Genomic DNA, 24,177 nt, shown 5'->3' on the forward strand with positions numbered 1-24,177 from the left:
GAGCTTTTAGTAGCTGTGTTTCTAGGGTCCTGATTCTCAGTGTTTGTGTTTGTCTTGGGTCTGTTTTTGCCCACCAGGCAACATTTGGGGCACTTTCTGTCTGGAAACGTGTCTTTTGGGCTTTCTACTATTTTGTGATGATTTCTTTGATTCACTTGTGCTTATCTGTCTTTGTTTTCCATGTCTGGAACTTTTTTCCTGATATAGGAAGGCTTACTCTGGTCTTCTAATTTTCTCTGCCTTTCCTACTAATCAGGAAGATTTTTAGAACTTCATTTTCCAATTTCCTATTGACTTTTTCAATTCTCCTGTCGTTATTTTAGTTGCTAAGAGCTTTTTAATTTTTGTTTTGAATGCTCTTAATAGAATCTTTTCTTTCTTTCATGGTTGCAGCATCTTTTGTTATTTTTATTCAGGATTAATTATAAATCTTTCAAATATTTTTCTGCTCTCTGGAGAATAACTGTCATTTCTTTTTGTTCCCTTCTTTGTTTTTATTATTCTTGTGTTTCCTTTCTCTCTCTTTATTTCTGTTTTTTTGGCAGAAGTCTCTGTGGGTTGTTCATGCCTTCTTACAGTTAAGGTGTGCATGCTAAGTGTCTTCATGTAACTAAGACATGCATGCTAACACATTAAGAACAGGCTGGTGGGGAGGGTGTCTAACAGTGGCCCGGCCTTGCTGATTCTCATGGTGTTGAGGAGTCCTGGCATTGTAACTTTTTGGTTACTTTTTCTGGCTGGAGTCCTCAGAGAACAGGAGATGATCTTTCTGTCACTGTGCTGGTGGGTGGAGACAGTTCAGGGAAGGCATGGGTGTCCTGCTTGCAGAAGCACCCCAAAGTTTGGATAGACAGGTGGGGTTTGGCTTGTTGGGTCTGCGCAGCATCGCACTGCTCACTGCTTCTTGGCTTCTGTAGCACCTTCTGGTTGGCTTCTGTTTCCGTTCTCATGAGTTTCTACCTTTAAAAGCCGAGAGCTGTCATCATGCATGGACTTGGTTAGGAAGGAGGGTCACTAACAGGTGCACCTGTCTCCAGTTTCTGCAGCCTGAAGCGGAAGGTGCCTCTTGGGCTTTTTCATGTGCTCGCCTCTGTGCTGCTTCAGTGGAAGACGTACCAACCAGATAACCACATTTGATAACTTTCCTCATTTTATGCAAAATTCAAGGCTTTGTGACATCAAATTTCCCCACTGCCTAAAGAACTTGGGCTTTGTCTGGTCACCACTGTGTGGCAGCCTGGCAGCCTAGACGTGGTGGGAGGGAGCCTTCGAGTAGAACTTTTTGTGGCAGACCCTCCTGCCTGCTCAGCTGGAGGCAGGAACAGATGGGTCTGGAGTCTGTGATCCAGCCTGAAGACACGGGTCTCCTGTCACTCAGCCCCTTTCCTTGTCTGTAGCACTGACACTGTCTCCCCCGTGTCTCCAGGTCACCTGAGGCCCAGCAGAGAGTTGGTGGCTGCTTTCTGAACCTGATGCCACAGATGAGGACCCTATACCTCGCCTACTGTGCCAACCACCCATCTGCCGTGAGCGTCCTTACGGAGCACAGGTCTGTCTGCTGGGATGCCAGAGTGAAGGGAAGACCAGCCGCTGTGCACCTCCAGATAGGATGTGACATGCAGTGTTAATGCTCACTAAACAAGGATGGTTTAGTTTTAATTGCCTCTCAAAATGAGTGCTCAAGAAGTTTTAAAATGCTGCTCGGTGTTTGTAAAAGAAAAGGGTCCTTTTGAAGTCACCCTTCAGCCTAGCCCCTTTGGTGGTAGATTGGAGGAGCTGGGAAGCACTGGGGCTTTGTCTACTAGCTGACTCCAGCTTCTCCTGGGTCGCAAAGCTGAAGGATGGAACCTGGGTTAGGGAGGCTGCATGAGAAGAGTTCCATTTCAAATGAGGACTTGATTTTGTGGGCAGAGCATTGCGTTAGAGACCCTTACTTTGAGCTTTTCAGCCTGTAACAAAATCAAAAAACGTGTAAAAGAGAACATATAAATTTTCTCAATGGAACAAGGCATGTCTGTCTCCTGTCATTGAGGAGAGGAAGCTGTGTAGTTGTCCCAGTGACTGGTGAGAGCTAGTGATGGCCTTGTGCTGGGTGACCATGTGGGTGGCTAGAGGGCAGAGGTTCAATTTCTGCTTCTCAGAGAAGCACAGTATTTTTATTAATGTTTTAGAGGCAATTTTATGGTTTCTTTCAAAACCAGCAATTCAGAATTTTTTTCAAAACTGTAAATGGCAAGAATATTTAGTAGCATCAAGAGAATGCCATTGTGCTTCTGATTTATGAATTGAACCTGAGCTGCTTCTTAGCTAAACATTTCATCTTAAAAAAAAAAAAAACAAACGACTTTGACATGCTGGCCTTGCTGGCCTGCCCGACCTGCTGCAGAGCCTGGAGTGTCTGGAGTGTTGCAGGAGCCTGCCCGACTGCCTGCAGTCAGGGCCTGGCAGGCCTCCGTGTGCTTCTGGGCTTCAGCGCCCTTTCCTGGAAATTCCTGCTCCCAGGTCTGTAGTAAGCCTTGAGCTGCTCAGTACACATAGACTGGTCAGATTGGAGAGAAGGTGATAAAGGGTCATTGTTTGGTTGTCCATTAGGAGAAGTAAAGTGACCTGGGATGCCATTTCCTCAGTGTGCTCAAAGGTGTGATAAGGGTTAGTTGTTTAGATTCCCACTGGTGGTGTCCTGAAATGAAGTAGCAGCCTTTGGGTGTGAGGAAGGGGTGGAGGGAGTGGAATGCTTAGCAGCGGTGGGAAGGGAGACCGGAGCCCTGTCCTCGCCACGGGTGGGGTCACGTTAGTATGCACTGCCCTTACTGCGCAGAGTGTGTTCAAGTGTGTGCTGTACCATCAGCCTGGGAGTTTACAAACCAAATGAAATTTCCATAAAAGTGAAATGCAAGCATCAGGTCTGTACCTCTGAAAGAACTCGAGAAGTTTATGATGCAGTGATGGAAGAGATACACTAAAAGCAAGTGCAGTGTTACAGAAAATTCTAAGATCTTTCTGTCCCCACACCCCACCTCCCCCTTTTTTGGGGAGAGGCCATCCTGTAGGGAGGGTTGAGGAATGTAGAAAGGGCAGGGTGTGCGCAGTCCTGGTGAGCACTCTTAAATGTTTTTCCTGTGGAGTCACCGAGACTTGGAGAGTCCTGAGGTGTGACCCCTCTCAGGAGCAGAGCTCGCGGGAGTACCCTGTCTACCCTCTCATCTGTTGTTACCTCAGCGGCTGTTGTGTCTGAAAGGCAACCACAGCATTTTCTCAGAATGTGCTCAGAGAAGAGCACAGATTAGGTGGTCAGCAGGTGCTTCCAGGCCTGCCGCCTGTGGCTGACGTGCTGAGCATGGATCAGTAGTCTGGGGTTGTGCTCTGGATGGCAGCCCTGAGCAGGTGGCTCTCAGAGGCTAAGCCAAAGAGGAGAGTCCCTCAGAACCAGCAGGTGTCAGCAACTGCAGCCATGCACAGTGCTGGTGCTCCCTCCTGCATCCCCTGTTCCGAGAAAGTTCCCCCTCTGTCTGCCATAGATTGTGCCTTGCTCCAAAGTGCACGTCTGCGCATTGAGGTAGAAAGTGCTTGCACCTGACAGCTGCTTTCAATGCTCCTGTTGTCACACCCAGGGTCTGAGGGCATCCTCTCCCTGCTCTCCTCCAGCAGGAGTGCCTGTAAGCTGCTGCACCACAGGGTGCACTCTTGTGGTTTTGTAGACTTGAGCCTAGGTTTTGAGGACCCATGTGAGCGTAGTGCACCGAAACTGACAGTCTTACCTGTGTTCAGGTTGCAGCTCAGTGCAGAGGGCTTGCCTAGCATGCCTGGGAGCCTGCTTCCGCCCCCACCCAGGCAGTTGTACTGACAGCTCCCAGTTGGGTGGTTTGGCTCAGACTCTTGAGTGTGGCTCTGGCAAGCACATGCAGTTTCCAGTTCTACACAGCTCTAACTTAGGTGCCTCTCCATTATCACAGAACTGCAGACACCTTCTCTCCATGGTCTTTGAATGAGTTATGGGCTTCATAAATAAGTCTGTGAAAAAAGGCTTTCCCCCAACCATTGGCTACTCTGCTTGGCCACATAGTTCTTTGTACTCATGTTCCTTCCTTGCCATCTTGCAGCCCACGGTGTCATTCCAGTAGGTGCAGAGGAGGTAGGGTGGGCTGCTGCAGTGCAGAAATGGAGCTGCAAGAGCCATGGTTTCCTCCAGTAGCTCTAACCCCCTCCTTTGTTAGCCTACTAAAGAGCCTACAGAAGGAAGCCGTGATCCATGAAGGGTTATACTGTTTTCTTTCCTTTTGGGGATGTGTACCTATTCTGCAGTCATAGACTGTTGTGTGAATATTACAAGAAGCTACTTTTGCTTGTAAAAATTTCACTTCCTTTTAGTTTTAGGGGTATTTTGGGGGAGGTGATGAGCATAACTTGTTCAGTTTTGTTTATTTTCCTGCCATGACTTTAAGAAATTTCACACTCTTTGCATTCTGTCTTGATGGGATAAACCTGGTATAGATTATGTTTAGAAGAATTGAAATATGATTTTAGTATCATAAAAATTGATCTTTAAGGGTTGTGTCTGGGGAATTGTTCATTTTAGAGAAATGTTGGTAAAATAGAAATTTCTCCTACTTTATTCCTGCTTTCGGGACTGACAGAGTAAGTGATTTCAGGATACAAGCGTTTCCAAGTAAGACTTTGGGGGTCGCAAGTGTGAGCAGCTGTGGTTGGGGTCTGGCTCAGCTAGCAGCAGCAGCCGCAGCAGCAGCCTGGGCAGTGAAAGCATGTGCTCTTGTGTGTCTGGGATTCCCTTCCTTGCCCCTGATCCTAAGGGTCTGCTGGCAGCAGTGCCCTCAGTGTGGAAGGTTGATACCCAAGTGGCAGAGGGCCTCTTGAGGGCCACCACATCAGTGTAGCTGTGTACTTAGGGCCTTGCAGGACTGCTCCTCTCTTCTGCCACAGCATGACTCTGGGTGCACAGTGTGGTGCTGTCCAGTGAGGCCTCCACACTTCACTGAGCTTTCAGTTAATCCAGCTCTGCAATTTTCCTGAGAAAATGGTGTTTAGAGATCACAAAACCAGACACAAAGATGTTGAGATGTTGCCTGTGCAAACTTGGGCATGTCACACACTCCTAGAAGTAGTTGAATACTTTCTGTGCTGATTAATTTAAATTGCATCATCATGACAGACTCTTTCTTACAGGAGTAAAATAATTACCAAATCTCTTCTATATATAGAATTGAGAAAATGGGCATTATGCCTGTTAATTTTTTTTATAACTGGGGTTATGAGAAGCTTCCCTTTTTTATAGTTTGCTTTGATTTGGTGATATATGTTTATGTGTAGGAGTTCTGTGCTTCACCCTGGTCTCCCAGGATGTGACATGGTGACTGAGGTGTGAGAGTTACCTTGTCTCCTGGGACTTGGCCTGATGATGGGGAGGGAGTGTATCACCCCGGTCTTCTAGGATGTGGCTCCCTTTACTCTTATCTTCCTTCCCCACCTGCAGCTGCAGGGCTCTTGATGTCTGGATGGTGCACACATAGTGAGGGATAGCCTACTTGAGCCCTAGTAGGTACCTTGCAGGTCACCTCTTCTGTGTCAGCAGTCACAGGTGTCAACTTAGTCTCCTCAGTGCCTGTTCATGTCATTCCTGTTAAACTTGGAGTAGGGGCAGTGGCTGTAGACACAAATGACTTGGGAGAAACTAGTCACAGGAAATGGTAGATGAATGTAGTAAAGGTGACTGTGGCACAGGAATAGGAAGATGTTCAGACTTCCTTTAGGTTTCTTAATTTCTGGGCATGTCCTCAGTTTCTCCATCTCCCTCTATGCTGAGGGTGGAATGCGGTGACAGTGTGATGTGCTTTTTCTGCTCTAGAGCCCAAGGGTCTGGTCTTTTTGTGGTGCTGCTGTGCACACCTGCAGGTGGGAGCTGCGCCCGTGCAGAAGGCAATGCTGTGCAGGAAGTTGGTGCGCAGCCCTGCACCTGGGTGTGCAGGTGGCCCTTGCGTAGCTCACCTGGTTCAGGAGCATCTTTCCCTTGAGCAGCTTGATGGCAGTTCTTGCCAACTTGAAATTCTGAGATACTTGGAATCCATCACAGCTCTAAGCGTGTGGACTTCCCTTTGGTCAGGTCTGCATGCTGTGACATACGGCCGGGACCCTTTTGTGAATGAAATTGCATGTATTCCGTGTGCAAGGAACCTTGTGGAGTTCCCTCTGGTGTTTTGAGATAACCAGCACAGGTTTGTTTTTAAAACAGCAGCCTTCATAAACACTGCCCTCACTGCAGAAGCCTTGCCATGCTCTCTTTTGCCCTAACCCCAAGCGTCTTCTCTTTTCTACCATGCCCTGTTGCCAGCGAGGACCTGGGGGAGTTCATGGAGACAAAAGGTGCCAGCAGCCCTGGGATCCTGGTGCTGACCACTGGCCTCAGCAAACCGTTCATGCGTCTGGACAAGTACCCCACGCTGCTCAAGGAGCTGGAGAGACACATGGAGGTGCTGCCTCCCTTCCAACCCTGAGCCCTTGAGCAAGGAGGGATGGTGTGGGTCAGATTGCTGTCAGGAAAAGTATCATTAGTGATTCATTTTAAAAGCCAGGACCCACAGAGTTTAGAGTTCGTAACTTAGTAGATTTTCAGAATGATTTTGTTTAATGTGAAGTTTTTCTCCTTCCTCTTGTTTGACAAACAAACATTTGCCTTTTTGCCTTCTTGCTCTCTCATCTACCATTGCTGATAGTATCGTTTCCAAAAGCTAGAAACTGATTTTCAAATGGTATTGAGTTGTCACATTGGGAACATTTAGCTATGAGCACTAAGTGCCAAATTGATAGAATAATAATAGTCAAACAGTCATTTAAGGAAGTGTTGTGTTGATCTTAGTTTTGATTAACAAGTTGCAGACCTGATAGAAATTCAGTTCCAAGTATTTTCTAGGCTTGGGCAGGCAAACCTGCCTATAGGCGGATGGGTGGTCAGGCCTCCTTAGGCCTCCCCCACAGTTGCTGAGCACGGCTTGGCCATTCTGCAGGTGAGAATCAGAGATGCCCTGCAGAGGGAGGTGGCTGTGTTCAGCAAAGCTTCATTTATAGCACCGACATTTGCTGACCCCTGCTCTTGGCTGTTCCCCTGAGCCCACTGCTCCATGATGCCCTCAAAGAATAAGAATTGCCATTCTAATGCTGAGAAGAAAAATGCTTGTCAAGGGAGGAAACGATTTGGAAAGGTTTCAGGCAAGGCTACAGAGAGGGCCTTTTTAAGAAAAGCTTTTGTGAAAGCTAATAGCATGTTTCTTTATCTACAGGATTATCATCCCGATAGACAAGACATCCAGAGATCCATGACTGCTTTCAAAACCCTTGCGGTGAGTAGAGTGGAGGAAAGGGACCAGGGAGCAGGAAGGGAATGGAAACTACTAGGGAATGCTGTTGGCCAGATTATATTTCTATGTCATTTGCATGCACGAATATGTAACAGTGAATCTCCTTTATTTACACCTATAATGTACCCACAAAACATACGGGGAATAACCCTTGCAGTAAGCGGGCAAGCACACCATGGTTTCTTCCACAGACGTGATGGCAGGTGAATGTAGAATCAGCAGCTGGAAAGGTCGATGAAAAGACATTACTTGTGAATTGAATTCACTGTTTTTTCAGACACAGTAAGAATAAAATGTGGGATTGGGCTGTAGTTCAGTGGTAGAGCACTTGCCTCGCATGTGTGAGGCACGGTTTCTATCCTCAGTACCACATAAAAATGAATAAATAAAGATTTTGTGTCCATCTACAACTCAAAAAATATTAAAAAAGAAGACGACGAAGAAAATGTATGACAGCATCCCATGGCTAGGAAATTCTCTTGCTTCAGAGAATTCTGTGGACACCAGAAAGATGCAGTCATGATTGCTTCCTTTTGAAGAAGGCATAGCATAATTAATGCTATGGTTACTTTGAAATTATTCAAAGCATTTCCCAACCTCCATGCACAGGCTCTCTGATGGTGTTCTGGGAAGTGCAGTGCTGGGGTTCTGTTTTCTCTGTTGTCAGTTGTTGCCCCAGCTGTGTTTTGGGTTGTCCTTTGTATATGGTGGAAACTATACTTACCCCCTTTTCCTCTTCTCAGCCTTCTGTTTCCAGACACTAATAAAGCCAGAACAGAAATATTTGTCTTGTCCACTGTATATTTCTTCTTCCTAAAAGTGGCAAACTCTGCCATTTTTCTAATAGTGTTTGGTACTCCAGAGCGTTGTGTGCTTTGCTTCCCTTGATTCCGTAGTTTTAAAACTTGTTATTCCAGAGAGTAAAGCAAATTATTCCTTAGGTTATCTTTCTTAAGAAGTAAGACACACAATAATAATTGTTTTAAGAAGAAGTAATGCAGCCAACCCTTAAGATTCTGGAGGCTGCTGTCTGTTTGAACAGTGTTGTTCTGTGTCTTGCAGGCCCAGTGTCAAGATGTACGAAAAAGGAAAGAGCTTGAGTTGCAGATCCTGACAGAAGCCATTCGGAGCTGGGAGGGAGATGACATCAAGACCCTGGGCAATGTCATTTACATGTCCCAGGTCATGATCCAGTGTGCAGGAAGTGAGGTACTGCTGTGCATGGGCACCACTGTGGCCTCCACCCACCTATAAGTTCTCACTATAGAGCACTTTGAAGGGATGTCAAGCCAGGACAGAGTCCACAGGAGTCCTGACCCAGATCATAGTGTGCTCTACTTTCTACCTTGACAGAAACAAAGAGACTTATGGCACAGCAGTAGAGGGCTGTTAACCAGTTTAGGTCTGCAGGACCCCCTTGTCCAGAGCTGTGAACTGGAAGCAGGACTGCAGGATGCAGTGTGTACAGTTGGCTGCCCCAGGGTCTTGTGCACAGGCCTGGCCAGGGGTTTCCCTCTTGGGAATCTGGTTGTGGATGGCTTAGGCCCTTATACTTTCCTCTTGATGTGTTTACTTTCTTTTTGTTTTGAAGAGTGTGGCAATCCAGAGTCTTCATCTGTGTGTTAAACTCTCTCATATGTTAAGACTTAACATAGAATTGGTCATAATTTTGTTTCCATTTAATTTAGCTAATACATTTTGGTTAGGAATATATGAAGAGGAAATACAGTATAATGTTTCATAGGACCTTAAAGCATTGTGTCCACATTTGTAAATAGATGTATTTTTAAAAATTTTTTGGATTTGTTTGTTTTTTTATATTAGGAAAAGAATGAAAGATACCTTCTACTCTTCCCAAACCTTTTGCTAATGTTGTCTGGCAGTCCCAGGATGAGTGGTTTCATCTACCAGGTAAAACACGTTTGGAATTCTGTTTTACTGTTCATGGTGGACCTGAGGATCCTTTCAGGCTGGCTCTGAACTTCAGCATGAAGCATTCTCTGTCTGTCATGCATTCTCTGTGCATCATGCATGTCGTGTGTGCATCCAGCTCCTCCTGTGTTTCAGCGTGACTGCAGATGTAGACCAGGGTTCATTTTGAGCAAAGGAAGAAGCGTGTTGGTGGCGTGTCCTTGAGGCACACTGGTTGCCGTTGTGCCGTCAGTCTGTCTGGGTTTGCTCTCGCTCGGTGGGACACAGGCTGGGCTGAGGCTGGGGTCTGTTGTGAGACGTACAGCGCCCCAGCTGACCAGCACGTGTGCTACCATTTGACCTTTTGTTTTTCAATTGTTCCACTGGTTTTGTTTGAGAAAATGGGAGAGCTGATTTGAGAAGAAATCCTAGGGGCTCTTTTCTGCTGCTGCTCTGATTTACAGTGGGGGTGATAAGTAGCTTCTGTGTGTCTGGGAGATGCTCTTGGCAGTTTTCAGTGATGACTTTCTGTGAGGACGGAGCTAATACCTCCACCTCCGTTTCTGGAGCCTGGCCGGTTTCCACATGTGCCTGTGAGGGAAGCTGCAGCTTTGTTTTCTCTGGGTGGCATTTGTTTGTTGTGTGTGTTTTGTTTTGTCCCAGTAAGGATTGGAGCATCCTAAGCCACAATGAGATGTGGCTTTTATCACTTGGAAAGAGTTGGCTGAAGTCTGGTGCTGCCCCAGCCTGGGGTTGGGCCTCGTCCCGTGATGAGGTGGCCTTGCTGTTGTTGTCTTGGTGTCTCACCAGCAGGGTCCCACCTTCCTGTTTTTGACACAGGTTCCCAGGGACATCCCTCTCCCGGGTGCAGGGAGCCCTGGTCTGTGTCAGCAGTGCTTATGCCCACTCTGGGACACAGGCTTCTGCACACTGCCCCTGAGGTGTGCCAGGTGAAACGGGAATCCACAGCTGCGTTTGCCATAGCACTTCTCACACCTGCCCACAGTCTGCATGCCTGAGGGATCTGGGAAAGGAGCACGGTCTGGCCTGCTGTGCTTCAGAACACAGCTGCTGAGCCTCACATCACTGACACTTTGGGTTGGATGCTTGTTTGCTTGGGAGGTGGGGTGGGAGGGCTGTCCTGGTGCTATTGGGTGTGATGGCCTCTCTGGCCTCTGCCTGCCTGATGTCAGGAGCATCTGCAGGTTGTGTCACCACTGCACGTCTGGTGATGTCCCTCATGTCGTGGGAGTTCTGTGTCTGGGTGCTGGTGCAGTTCAGCCCCTGTGCTGATGGTGGCTCCAAGGCAGCTTGGCTCACCCCCAACCTCTCCTACAGGCTTAGTTCAGTTGTGTGGTCTGTGTGCCCAGGGTAAGCCGTGCATTTGAAATTCCAGGTGATGGGCAAAAGCTGTAGCGTCTGTGCCAGCCAGGGAGGCAACCTGTCTCCCGAGTACAGACATTGCTGTTGTGCTCTGGTGGGTGACGTTTGAGCATTGCTGGGCGAGCTCTGCTTTGTGGATGGGCATCAGCCTGCTGCCCATTGTAACTGAATTTCCTGCTTAGATCCCTGGGTCCCCAGGTGACTGCTTGCCCTGCTGCGCCTTCAGCACAGCCATTCTTTTCTCCTTGGCAGGCTGTGTTGTAGCTGGTAAGGCCGCTCCTGTGCTTGACCTGGTCTGCCACCCTGTTTCTGCCTTCACACTGGGAGCTGACTCCCTAACGAGCAAATGCCTGCCTGCCTTCTCTTAATGGGTTCTCTGAAACAGCTGCGATGCCCTTCAGTCCTGTCCTAATAGGTCACGTTTTTATGTGCTGGTGTTTGTTTAGAGTGATCCAGCAGGTGGAATTTTTCTAGTTTTTATACTCTGCCTTTTTGAACACTCCTGAATCTGCGTGCTGATTCCTTTTCTGAGAGAGCTTTCTTTATGTTATGCATGCACAGCCACAAGCAGCCTGTGACACCCTTGCCAACTCCAAAGTCATTTAATATTTATTTTAATAACAGTACTTCTTTACTAGAAAAGCACTAATTGCATTTTTTTGTGGGGGGGGGGTCTTTTTTAGGGAAAGCTACCAACGACAGGAATGACAATCACAAAGCTTGAGGACAGTGAAAATCATAGGAATGCGTTTGAAATATCAGGTGATAGGCACAAGCCGTGTGTGTGCTGTCTGTCCCCGCCAGGGAGGCAGCCTGTCTCTTGAGTGCAGACTTTGCTGACACGTTTTGGAGGGTGACGTTTAAGCATTGTTGATGGGCGTGTGCATGTGTGAGCTTCCTGCCTGCGTTTCCACGTCAGCCTTTTTCTTCCTTTCCAGGGAGCATGATTGAGCGGATACTAGTGTCGTGCAACAACCAGCAGGACCTGCAGGAATGGGTGGACCATCTACAGAAGCAGACGAAGGTCACCTCTGTGGGCAACCCCACCATCAAGCCCCATTCCGTACCATCTCACACCGTAAGGGCTCCCGCTGTCTCCTCTTCCCAGCTCTGAGCGATGATGGCCTGTGGTGGGCCGGCCACGGGTGCCCTTGTGCTGCAGCCTTCGTCGGGCATGCTCACGAATTGGTTGACAATTGGGGGAATGTGGACTTTGCTCAGACCTGGCAGGGAAGTTGCTATCAAACCCCCAGGAAGCACTGCCCATGGATGATTTTTCTAAGAATTTCAATTGCATTTGTTATGTTCGATTAAAAAACAACAACAACAAAAATCAAACAGTAAATAATGGTAATGATGGGAAGGGCCAGATTTACATTGAAGGCATAAAATACGATTTTGTTCTCACTGTTTTGATTTTAAGAAATTTATTTTTCACTTTAAAAAGCTCAGCAGCTCTTCAGAGAGAACTTTTCAAAGTGAATCAACACCAAAGTTTCAGTATTTAAACCTCTTTCTACTGGTGTTTAATAAGAAGTTGATGTTGAATTAACTTCTGTTTGATCAAATAGTCTATTTGTTCTATCAAACATCTTTATCAAATAGTCTTGAAAAATTGGGTAAACCTTTGAAAGAATGAACTAAGAATGAAAGAATGAATAGCATTTTGAATTTGTGTTTTCTCACATCTTCATTAGGTTGTTAGGATAGTTTTTACTAATAGTTCATTTTTCCTTAGTGGTTCACCACTTTCTTTAGGTATGTTTATGGGGACTCTGACTACCCAGCTTGAGTCTTATACTCATTTTAGCAACAAGCACCCTCTTCTGACTTTCCAAGTAAGAGCAAATAAACCAAACATTACCTGCTATGACATTATTGCCAGGAGGAATGTTTTACATGATGTCATCCACCTGTGCTGTTCAGTATGAGCCTCTAGTTTTGTAGTCCCATGCCCCTTGCAGGGGCCAACCTGGGAGAGTACAGGAGGCCGTGGTTCCCACTTCTGGGCATGGGGCATTGGCATCATGAGGCCTTCTTCAGCCTGTGTTCCCATGTCAACGTCTTGGGAGAGTGGCCCCCAAGTTGCCACTCCTCCTAGTTGCCTGTGCTGCCTTGTTGGCTGACTTGAGGCTGCTGGCTCGTGCTGAGTGCCATTCACTTTATTTAGCGTCTTATTTCACTGTCAGTGTGATGGAATTCGGGGGGGGGGGGGTTCAGGAATATGAACCTTATTAAGAACACACCCTTACAAAAATTGGATTTTGAAAAGCTTTGTTTTCACTAAAGCTAAGTTTTCCAGAAACAGTTGTATTTTGTTTTATCCTAGATATTGGCATTTTATATCAAGGGCCAGATTGCACCTGTTTGGGGCTTTATAGGCCTGTGTTGCAACTTGACTTTGCCCTCTTAACACGAAAGCAGCCATAGACAGAACTGGACCAGCCTGCTGTGTCAGGAGATATTTCCGTCCTTCTTCCCTCTCCCTGAGCACAGCAGCCAGCCAGGTCCTAGTGGACAGGGCAGGTTGTTCCCGCTGAGCAGGCACTGGGCTGGCTGTGCGTGCATTGCCAGGAGTAAATCCTGACTGGGGAGAGTCACCCTCCTGTTGTCACATTCCAGTATAGGCAGTGCCAGTTCTCTTAGGAAATTCTGATGCTCTGGGAAATGATTAGCCTTTTTCCAAATGTGGGAGGCCAGGCCTTTTAGTCCTGGTGCAGAGCTGCTTTTCCCAAGTAGAGCAAGGTGCTCCTGCAGCAGACAGTGCCGGCAGCCCTGTGCCTGGCCCTGAAATGGACCACTAGGCTCGTCCCCAGAGCCTAAGGAGCGGGGTGAGGTGCGTGTGCTCAGTTCTTTACGGTGACTGCCCTGGTCTTATGCTGTCTCCTCTCTTCTCACTTCTGTGTCCGGCAGCTCCCCTCCCATCCCATCACCCCATCCAGCAAGCACGCAGACAACAAGCCTGTGGCGCTAACGCCTGCCTACCACACGCTCCCCCACCCCTCCCACCATGGCACCCCGCACACCACTATCAGCTGGGGGCCCCTGGAGCCTCCAAAGACCCCCAAGCCCTGGAGTCTGAGCTGCCTACGGCCTGCACCCCCTCTCCGGCCCTCAGCTGCACTCTGCTACAAGGAGGTAAGGTCCTTTGGGCGCTCACACCACCCACCATTCTCTTGTATTTCATTCCAGTTTTTGTTTTAGTGAATTTAGAAATGAAAATTCCATGTTTCTGTGACAGAGAAAATGCAGACGAGCTTCATGAGAGCGGGAAGCAGAGTCACCCTGGTTCTCTTACCATTCCCTTCTGCTGTGAAGGGCTTGGGAGTTGGGGGATGGGCATGCACCCCTGCTGGACAGTGCCCCCAGGGCAGGCGCTGGGGAGGGGCAGGCCCCAAGCAGTCTGGACACCAGCCCTTGTGCTGCACCTCTTGACAGATCCTGTCCAGAAACCCTGGAGCAACTTGGGATGAAGAGACTATTTACAAATAAAAATGGGAATAGTCATGTAAACCAGCCCCTCCTGGACTTGTGAGGAGTTTTGGCACAGTCTGCAGCCTTCTTCCTTCTAACTGGGTCTTGTTCCATATGCGAGGTGTACCTCCTGTCAGGTGCCACCTCTAATAAGCCCCTCTTCCCCAGGCCTGCCTGAGGAGGAGGGGCGCATCCCGAGGAGGGCTTTCACCCAAGGAGACTGGTCGTCAGTGTGAGCGTGGGAGGAGCGAGTGAGGTTCTGAACGCAGAACGGGCACACTTGTGTGTGTGAGAATGAGTCGGCAGACGTGAGTGTGAGGAAAAGAACAATTGTGAGTGTGCAGGAACAGGTTTCGAGTAAGCATGTGGAAGGACGAGCGGGCTTATGAGTGTGAGAATGAATGTGGTGTGAGTGCAGTGTGAGTGCAAGTGTGGCATGAATGCGTGAGAACGAGTGTGCAGGTGAGCGTGGTCGTGTGGTGACCACTGCCTCCTGGCCTGGAGCCTGCTGTCCAGGCAGGCGTGTTGCCATGTTGCTGGGCAGAGCCTTCCTGCACGCCTGCCAGCACCAGTGCGGGTGCTGCCTGAGGAATCGCACGCGATCCTTGCATTGTTGTTAGTGAATTTCTGCTTTTATCTTGGCTATCTTGCTGAGAATCATGCCCAGACAGAATTTTTAAATTGCAGGTAGCTGCTTGAAGGATATGGATGTTCTTTGTTGGTGTTTGTAATATAAAGAAAAAGTGAGATAATGCGGGCAAGCACTGATGGAGGTTTAATCGTTGGAGACAGTTATTGGGGTAGAACTGCTGGCCAAAGAGTGGAAGGGCGAGGGAGGGTCATGGAAGCAAGCCGAAGCATGTGGGTTGTGGTAAACCTGGCTGCGAGTGCTTTTAGATGCCACGGGGGAGAAGGGTGTTCGTCCTTTGCTCACAGCTCATCATCCCCAACACCTTCAAACACTAGTGAGAAGTCATCCCCAGGGAGAGTTGAAGAGCAGCCAGAGCCCCTGGAGTGCTGCCCGTCGGGCCAGGTTGTAGGCAGAGGTGCTGGGCCCCGTTCCCTGAGCCCTGGTGCACAGTTGCCTGCTGGGCAGGGCAGGACTGGGCACTGACCTGTCCAGGGGTCTGGGCATCTTCCTTTGAGTAGGGGAAGCACTGGAGCCCACAGTGGACATGTTTGTTCTGGAACTGATTGCTGGGCACTTCTAAGAGCTTTGTAAATGCTCATTTATTCAGAGAAGATTTTGAAGCCTTGCTTCCTCAGTGCTTTGAGTCTGTGTCCAGCAGCACGTCCCCACAAAGGTGTGACTGAACTGATGCAGGCAGCCTTCTTTAGTGTCTCTGTCCAGCACATGCTCGGCAGTTGAACCCTCACCTGCCCCTTGGGCTTCACTTAGTTTTCACCTCAAAATGAGGATGTGCCAAGTGGGCAGGGCAGGTCACCCCTCCCGAGCAGGTGCTGGGCTGGCTGTGTGTGCCCCACAGCTGTCTCTGGACTCAGAACCAGTGGGTTCCTGGCCTCTTGCTTTGCTTTTGTCTTGAGACTTCAGCACTTTCCTGGAAGAACTGACTTGCCTTGGTTTCTTCATCTCTTTCTGGTCAGCTATGCCAGGTGGGTCTGCCCCATAGTTGCCAGCCTCATCTCCTGGCTGCCTGCCCTTTCTCTCCTACCAGTGGGGACACCTCTGCCACTTGCTGTCACAGGACTGGTGAGACCCAGGTAGCACAAGGGTTTCTGCTGGAGTTGAGGAAGATTAGTGGCGAAGGCTGAAGACACTGTTGGTCTTGCGTGATCTCCACGGTGGGCAGAGGCCATGCGAGAGCTACGGGATGCATGTGGTAGTTGGCTCGCCTTACCCAGGAGCGTGGCAGACTCTGGCACCTGTCGGTGTTCTCTGTCCTTTGTGTCCCCAGGACCTCAGCAAGAGTCCCAAGACCATGAAAAAGCTGCTGCCGAAGCGCAAACCTGAACGGAAGCCTTCAGACGAGGAGTTCGCCTTGCGAAAGAGTGAGTCCCTGTGCTGGGTGGTGGGGCTTGGCGAGCGCGATGGAGAAACTTGTGGCCATCTGCAACTGCCCACAGCAGGGCCTGCACCTCGAGGTGGTCCAGTGGGTGGGCAGGAAGCATGGGGTGGGGGCATGGGGCCAGGACCAAGCTGTCCATGGGGCCTCACCTGCTCTTATTCACTTGATCCTGAAGCCTCCTCTCCAGCCAGCAGGGCTGTGACCAGGGTCATAGTCCTTATTGTCTCTTCCAAGGGGACTCAGGCGTGAGCTGGGGAGCTGGAAGCAGCGTTTGTCCTACCCTGGGGTTTCCGTACCATGCTCACAGGCTGTAGCTTCGGGATTCATAGAATACTTGTAGAAGCAGTGGGAAGATCCTCTGCCCTGCCTCTTGCCGGGTGGGATTTGCCCCACAGGACATACAGCAATGTCGAAGACACTCTGTTTGTCACAGCTGGGTGAGGGCTACTGCCCTCAGTGGTAGACCAGGGTGGGTATCACACAGCATCCTCCAGTGTGCACAGACAGCTCGTTGTACCCAGCACATCAGGCCCTTGTGACTGCTGGCAAGGGACACAGCAAGCAGGTGGCCATCTAGAGAACTGTCCAGGGCTGAAGGAAAGTTCCTGGTAGGGACAGGGCATGCTCATTCCACCCTGGTGTCCCTCCCCTCAGGAACAGGAACAGAACCTGATAGCCAGCAAGTACTTGCAGTGCCAATAGGGGTCTTCCACAGGTCTTGCAACTCTCTGCCATTGCTCCTTTTCACTGTGCTCATTGGGACTCTTCAGGGTTTATTTCCAAAAGAAGGCCCGTGGGGGAGATCTTTTACTCAGAATCTGAGAGTAGTTGGCATTGCCAGGAGAGGTGGCCCCTTGGCCCAGCAGCTGTGATTCAGGTGCTGAGCAGCTTTCTCCCTGTCCTCAGTGTGAGGCCCTCTTAATGTGGGGAAGCCAACAAGATGGCACCTTCCTTGGTGGTTCTGACGTGGTCGCCCTCTCCTTTGGTCACTGGCAGACTACCTAGCCCCTTCTTTGTGCTGGTGCAAGGGACACGGCTGTGAAAGAAGGAAACGTCCCTGCCCTGCTAGAGCGCAGGCGTTGTGGGAGACAGGAGAAACAAGCAAACTTTTGGTGCATGGTCCGGGGTATGCTCAGACTGGCAGGCCTGGGGGACCGCTTCTCTGCAAGGGCAGCATCGAGCTCCTGTGCCCTGGCTGCAGGCGTGAGGCAGGAGCTGCCTGGGGAGTGAGGGACTGGTGATGCAGATCCCTCCCGGGTCCTCAGGCAGCAGGCTGCCGCAGCATCCAGAGGCCTGGCCTGCTGCACGAGAGCAAGCAGGCTGAGGTGAAGATGCAGCCAGGCAGTGAAGGTGAGAGGGGATGGTGGTGGGGCCAGGTTGATGGTGACAGAGTGAAAGGGGGGCAGAGGTCACTCAGCAGTGAAGGTGGAGCCATGGTCATCATTCTCAGTGGGGTGGGATTTGCCCCAGGGCACATTAAATAGTATCTGAAAACACTGGTTGTCACATCTGGGTGAGGACTCCTGTTCTCTGGTAGAGACCCCGTGTGGCACAGCATCCTACACTGTGTGCAGACAGACTCCTCCTGCCCAGAAGGTCAGCAGTGTGCTGGGTGGGTGTGCAGGCCTGCAGGGCATGCTGCTGGCTTATACATGAGGCCCGTGGCTTTCAGCAGCGTGGCCTTGGGTGCGCTACAGGAGCCATGATGGGCAGGGCAGGCAAAGGTCTGGGGAGGCTGGAGGATGCGCACAAGGCTCTCGGGAGACGTCCAGGAGCAAGTGTCAGCTGGATGGTGAACACATGCAGGTTTGGGCAGATGGGGTGTCCGAATGCCCCGCCCTGCAGTCCTCGAAGGTGAGGCTCAGGAGGACCTGTGAGGCAGAGGACTGATGGAAATTTTGGATAAGTGATCTCTGATAGTGCCACGCATTGCAGGTGCGGGAAAGCCTCACTGCTTTAAAGGCACTCACCTCCTAATTGTTTGAGCCTTTCTTGCATCCAGAATCTCAGCATTGTTCTAGTCTGGGAAACAGCCCAGGCCACACAGCAGACATGTGGTGTCCTCACCTTGGCTGCTTGCATCTACCCATGGTGGTGAAGGTAGAACAGCATGGCAGTTTATTGGAAGCCAGAGCTGTGTCCAGCTTCCTGCTTCACTCTCGGCCTTTGCTTGATTTGTTTTGTATTCAGCATGTCTCACATGAGCCGTTGGTTATATCAGCTGGACTGACAGGGTCCCTGAAAAGACACACAACCCTCTACCCCTGCAGGGAACAACTGCTTTTGGAAGTTCCCTTGCAGGCGTCCTCTGTGAAGGTGGACTGCTCTCTGAGGGGGTGGATTGTTAGGGGAGCCTCTTGGAAGATTGTGTCCATTTAGTAAAATTTAGGCCTTTTCTAGGGAGCTCTTAAGTTCCTGCATTCTAATTTATTGTCTGGTAATGAGTATTTGGTTTGCCTGGTGTATACTTTACTCTCTTAAAATGACATTGAGGCTTTGTTGTTATATAGCTATTAATGTTCTAGCCTTCTGTTCTTTCCACATTTTCTGTTAGAGTAGGTGAGCCTTTTAAAGTATGTACCCAAGTGATATTTTAGGAAAGAAAGAAACAGAAAAAGAGGAAGATAATAAGCAGCTTGCCCATATGTGTGACACTCCCGTGTGCCCGCTGACGAGAGGGGCTGTGCCCATGCTGCGGCCACTGCGTCGGCCTTTGGCACTCTGTGCTTGGTGCCTGCTCTCAGTGGAGGCAGAGCCGCTGGCCCGGAGCCTGCTTAAGAAAGGCTCTGTGGGGAGGCTGCGAGGAGCACTGACCTGGCTTGTGAATTTTGTAGATTGACTTCTAAGTAGGAATCTGAGTTAGAGGAAAGTTCCTTTGCAGGCCTGCATCAGATGCCTCTCAAGGTCATCCTTCTCCTCCTGGCAGCTGGCGAGGCTTGCCTCCCAAAGCTCTGCCCACCCTGCTGGTCTTGGTGTTCGTCAGGCTGGTTATGAGGATGTGAGACTGGGCTCTTGCTGAGTGAGGTGGAATGGCCTTCCTCACCGCCTCTGATCTTTTGTGAGTTTCTTAGTCTTTAATCCTATTTTAATTTGTCAGGGAGGGGACTCCTTTGTTTAATAGATTAGCAAGCAGCCTTTATGGTTAGGATAGCAATCTTTTGCTAGATACGTTACAGATAAAAATATTTTTAAAAAAAACAAAAAAATCCTTTTGAATATACCTATTCATAGATATTAAGAGGACAGTTACCTGACAAGAAAATAAAAGGAGGGCTCATCTTACCTGCTGATTTTGGCCAAGTCGGTCTGGCCAGCCGTGGAGTGTGACTCTGGGATGCATGTTCGGTGGTGATGCATCTGCATCTCTCTGCAGGCACGGCGGCTCTGGAAGAAGATGCTCAGATTCTGAAGGTCATCGAGGCTTACTGCACAAGCGCCAAGACACGGCAGACCCTCAACTCAAGTGAGTTTTGCAGGAATGCACTGAGATGTGTGTTCTTGTCACAATCTGAGGAAGTCTGTCCCTGGGCCTGAGCTGCTGTGAGGGAGGGCGGTCTCAGGGACGTAGCAGGCAACACACACAGGGCGCCCAAGATCCTGGATCTTTTGAGCAGGATCTGAGCTGTGGACAGGGTAGTGGTTCAGTTTTCTAGCTAGTGTTCTGCCATAGGGCTCCGTCAGCATTTGTAAAGCTTCACCTAGATGTGTTTAGAAGATAGCGGAAGGCTGGCTATTTCAGCCCGTTAAACTACTGGTGTGGTATAGGGATGTGGGGGTGGGGTAGCTCTTTAGAATTGTTGGTTGTTATCCAAAATGTAAACCTGGAGCAAGGCTCCTGTAGCTTCCTTTCCTTTTTCTTATAAATATTTGGAAGTAAGCACAAACTAACTTCTTTGGTAGATTTCAGCAGCACAGAATTTACCCATGTCTTACGTGTCATGTTTAAGTGAAAACATTTCAGTCTGTAGTACGGACAAGAAGGAGGTGGCTTTTTAAATCTCCCTGGCAGGTGTGAGGGCAGTGCAGTGCGGCGGCAGCTGGGCAGCAGTGCATGGCCCTGTGGGCCTCTCCACCTCAGCGGGCCTCTTGGCCTGCTGCTCCTTAGCTCTTGGGCTTTTCTTGGCCTTGGAGCCCTGGTGGCTCAGGTGGGACTTGGGCATTAAAAGTTGGCTTCCCCTGGGGCATTGGGTCCCTGCTGCTGTGGCTTTTGGCAGAGTGTGTCCCTCCCCCTCCATTCTCAGGCCTGCCTGCAGTTGTGCTGGTGCAGCTGAGTGTGTGTCCTGCTTAGACTAAGGCTGAGGAACAGAAAAGCAGAAGGACTTCCTGGCTGTGAACATAAGCCAGGCACAGGGCCAGGTAGAATTGTGTGTGCTCTGGGCCTTTTCTGCCATTTCCTGTGTTGTGACCAGCACTGCCCCATAATGTGCTTATGGCATTTGGACTCTCTGCCAGTAGTCAGCACAGTCCCTGTTCTGTCCTTCCCCTCTGGTGAAGGCGCCTGTGGTAGTGACTGGTCAGAGGGATGGGAAAGAAGTGGGAAGGCCTGGGTACTCCAGGAGACTGGAGCACCTGCACGTGCAGCTGGGCAGTGATTCCTAAGTGCAGACTATCGTGATTACAGGTATTACATTTTCATGGTTTGTTAGGCATAGTACTTTAAGTATAATAGGCTATAAAATGTTGTAATAGGTTTTTATGAATGTTGAATTTGAGATTTTTAAAAATTAGTCCTCTGAATTTCAGATACTTCAATAAAATTTAACCTAGTAGTCTCAGATGAAGGTCTGAGTCTCTCAGGGGCCTGTGAGCTTCAGGGGCCCCACAGCGCCACCCCATTCCTCTGGATCAGTGGCACCACCTGTGATGAGTGTATAGCTCTGCTGCTGCCAGCCGTGCAGCTTCCACAGAACCTTTCTTAGTGCCCTGTCCATGTCAGCATGTCCATTGTCCCACACAAGAAAGCATTGGTTGTTACTCTGATGTTTTGCTTTTGGTTGACACTGTGGGCAAAAGTACCTGGGACAGAGAGGATAATCAGCCCAGGCATCAGCCTGACCCTCCCAGCATCGGTAGTGATGAGGAGGGCACGCTTCCTTTCCACAGGGAAATGGCTCACTGGCACGTTAATGCGCAGTAGCAACGGCTTTTAGAAAGGGTTTACTTTACCAGAGTGCAGCTCATTCATTTTGGGCCAAGAGGCCCAAGCATTTAGAGTGTTGATTTCTTGCTCAAGGAAAAAGTGGCCTGCCCAGACTGAGGAAGCTAGTTCATGTGCTGTCTGCAGAGAGGCTGCTTCCTGCTGTGGCTTCTAGTCCCCATCACAGCCCTGTCTCCCCAAGGGAGGCCCCCTCAGCTCTGCATGCTCTTATGCCCAGCTGCCTGCCAGGTTCACTGCTTTCCATTGCCAGCTGTTCCCTGCCCACTGCCATTCTCCTCTTAGCATAGTAGTGTTGCCAGTTCACGCCTGTCATCCTGATGGCGAAGGGCGTGCATAGGGTTGATGACATTGTGAACAGACTCAGCCTCTACTCTGGCGAGCCCTGTAAGCAGTAGGGGAAGGTCCAGGCGCCCTCTTAAATCCCTTTCTCCACTCTGAACCTATTGCACTGGTTGTGGGTTCATAAGGTAAGTTTAGACCCCTGCTGGTGATGAACAGTTTGGCAGAGGTCCCTGAAGAAGTAAGTCAAAAATCATTTTGATGTTATTTTTGCATTTAATGCATCCATTCACTGAATAGGAAGTAGTTTCACCTCCATAAATGGTACCTTTTACATATAATGTCCTAATACCATTTGTTAAGAGAAGTAGTTAATTGTCAAGCATTTATGGAATTAATCATTTGGACATGGGCGAATCTGTAGAAAATTTTTTAGGTGAGTGCTTTATCTTAAAAAGGAGCAATTTAGAAATAATATTGGGTATAGGTTTATTAAAATAACTGATCTAGTTTGTTCTGAGGGTTGTGCTAATAATTAAGTTCATTATGTAAAACCCAGCCATAAATGAGGAGAAATAAGCATTTGTTGCCATTTTTTAACAATATTTTCTCTTTTCCTTCTCTTCCCATCACCTTTTGCTTTTGTTTCATGTTTTGGTTGTGGCTCTTCCTGTCCGTCCCTCCTCATCCCACCTCTGCCTGTCGCACCTGTCACTCCATCCCCGTCTTAGCATGGCAAGGCACTGACCTGATGCATAATCACGTCTTGGCTGATGACGACCAATCAAGTCTAGACTCCTTGGGTCGTCGCAGTAGCCTTTCTCGTTTGGAGCCCTCAGACCTCTCGGAAGACTCTGAGTATGACAGTATATGGACAGCCCATAGTTACAGAATGGGTTCTGCATCTCGTAAGAGCTGTTGCTCATATATCTCTCACCAGAACTAATGCACTTCTGAGCTTTTCTTAACCAATGCTTGTTGTATCGCAGCCTGCTTTTCTTAGATGTTTCTTGCTGTTCCTTGTCTCTTTTATGTGATATTTTAACAACTTTTGAGAGTGTTCCTGGTATTTTCCGTTGTGCCTCCTGGAGGCTTGATTGCCAGTCGAGTATGCATTCAAGCTGCTGTCTGTTGAGGAAGACGGTGGGTTCACATGAGCCTGTGCCAAGGTGCTTTTCCCAGTGGAGCATTGTTCTTTACAGACTCAAAAATGCTTTGGGTCCCCACCCCCCGCCCCAGTGTAGCAGCTGTTTCGTTTCTTTTTGGATACAGCTGTATGGACATTTTTGTATTTTCTACCAGAACCACACAGGTTTGCGATCTTAAGTGCCAGCAATGTGGAGGAGACTCTGGCCTTATGTAGGGACCTAGGTTTTTTACATGTAACAATTGACCAAGTAGCTGTGGTGAGGCACTGAGAGGAGCATGTGTAATGAGGCTCCAGGTGTGAATGATGTGCATCACGGCCTGGCAGTTGCACAGAAGGGTGGGTGTTGCATTTTTCAGAGCTGACTTGACCCCCGAGCTCTGTGCTCTCCTGCATCCTGCCTGTGGGGTGTGGGGAGCTTGCCTTTCCAAAGGTATGCAGTCACTGCTCATCACAGCACATTCCCTGCCCTGCCGGTGACTGTGGCTACGGCGCTGAAGGTCTGAACTGCGCCATACAGAGCCCCCCTGCACTACCACTTTAAGTCGGAAGCATCTGGCCCCTGCAGTGTAGGCTCGGCCTTGCGCAGAGAGCGCAGGGTTGTGTGCTTGGCTTCCATCATGGCCGGCTGCCCCTGACATCCATGCTGCGCTGTCTGTGAGAGCTGAATACACCATTGCTTCCAGCAGCCAGCTGCGGTGAAACTCTGTTTACAGCTCCATCTGATGAGCCGACCCCTTACCCTGTGGGCGGGGAAGGTGTGCTAGGCTGCCTTGCCCCTTGGAGGAAACCTCCCCTGCCTTCCTGGGACTGGCTGTAAGGAGTTTTCACTGGCCTCACTTGGGCTGATCTCGCTTGAGAAAGACTGAATGTGGTGTGTTGCATTCAGTTGCAGCAGCACGCCCACGCCTGATCATGGCTTTGGGGACAGAACTGTCTTCTCCCCATCCCGCTGTTTGGTGTTAAAATGGAACCTCCTGGTTGTATTTTACGTGTCCATTGGAACCACCTGCAGAAACAGGAAGCCATGGTGAATCGGGAATAACACTGTTTCCTTTTTAGGGCGCTGGAGTTCCAGGTGGCAATGGTGTCTTCCCCACCACCCCTCGCCAGGCCAGCGTGCTCAGTGTTGTACAGAGCGTGCTGACACAGTGCTAAGCCTGGGACTAGGCCCTGCTGCTTGCCTGCCAGCGGTGCTAGTGAACTCCTGGCGGGGACGTGCTGCTCAGAGAGCTGGGCGCTGTGTCTGCCTGAGCATGGCGAGGCACAGGGCCCACGGGCACCATTGACCCCGATGCCAGTGTGTTCCCACAGCCACAGAGCTGCTCGCACCAACTAGAGATTTCATATTTTTATATCAGTTAGTAAAATAAGAAAGTTTAGGAGCAGTCTTCTGAAGTTAGCACCCAGTATTAATCTCTAGAGGTTTGC

The 24,177-nt window shown here is 49.5% G+C and overlaps 1 protein-coding gene across 8 annotated transcripts in view; it reads left to right on the top strand.

Annotated features, from left to right (window-relative positions):
• The window catches only part of ARHGEF7 (Rho guanine nucleotide exchange factor 7), a 129,162-nt gene that overhangs the window by 97,687 nt on the left and 7,298 nt on the right, over positions 1-24,177 (top strand). For 6 of the 8 annotated variants that reach the window (XM_079138291.1, XM_079138288.1, XM_079138294.1 and 3 more), the window contains 10 exons: positions 1,427-1,549; positions 6,344-6,482; positions 7,290-7,349; positions 8,430-8,576; positions 9,192-9,278; positions 11,345-11,423; positions 11,600-11,739; positions 13,575-13,799; positions 16,052-16,145; positions 19,536-19,625. In XM_079138291.1, coding sequence (XP_078994417.1) covers positions 1,427-1,549; positions 6,344-6,482; positions 7,290-7,349; positions 8,430-8,576; positions 9,192-9,278; positions 11,345-11,423; positions 11,600-11,739; positions 13,575-13,799; positions 16,052-16,145; positions 19,536-19,625 — 1,184 coding nt within the window. Of the gene's footprint in view, positions 1-1,426; positions 1,550-6,343; positions 6,483-7,289; positions 7,350-8,429; positions 8,577-9,191; positions 9,279-11,344; positions 11,424-11,599; positions 11,740-13,574; positions 13,800-16,051; positions 16,146-19,535; positions 19,626-22,330; positions 22,508-24,177 lie in introns of all 8 variants that reach the window. The other 2 variants (XM_079138295.1, XM_079138289.1) reach the window with 1 other exon arrangement.

Source organism: Sciurus vulgaris (genome assembly GCF_902686455.1).
Source record: "Sciurus vulgaris genome assembly, chromosome: 4".
Lineage (NCBI taxonomy): Eukaryota > Metazoa > Chordata > Mammalia > Rodentia > Sciuridae > Sciurus > Sciurus vulgaris.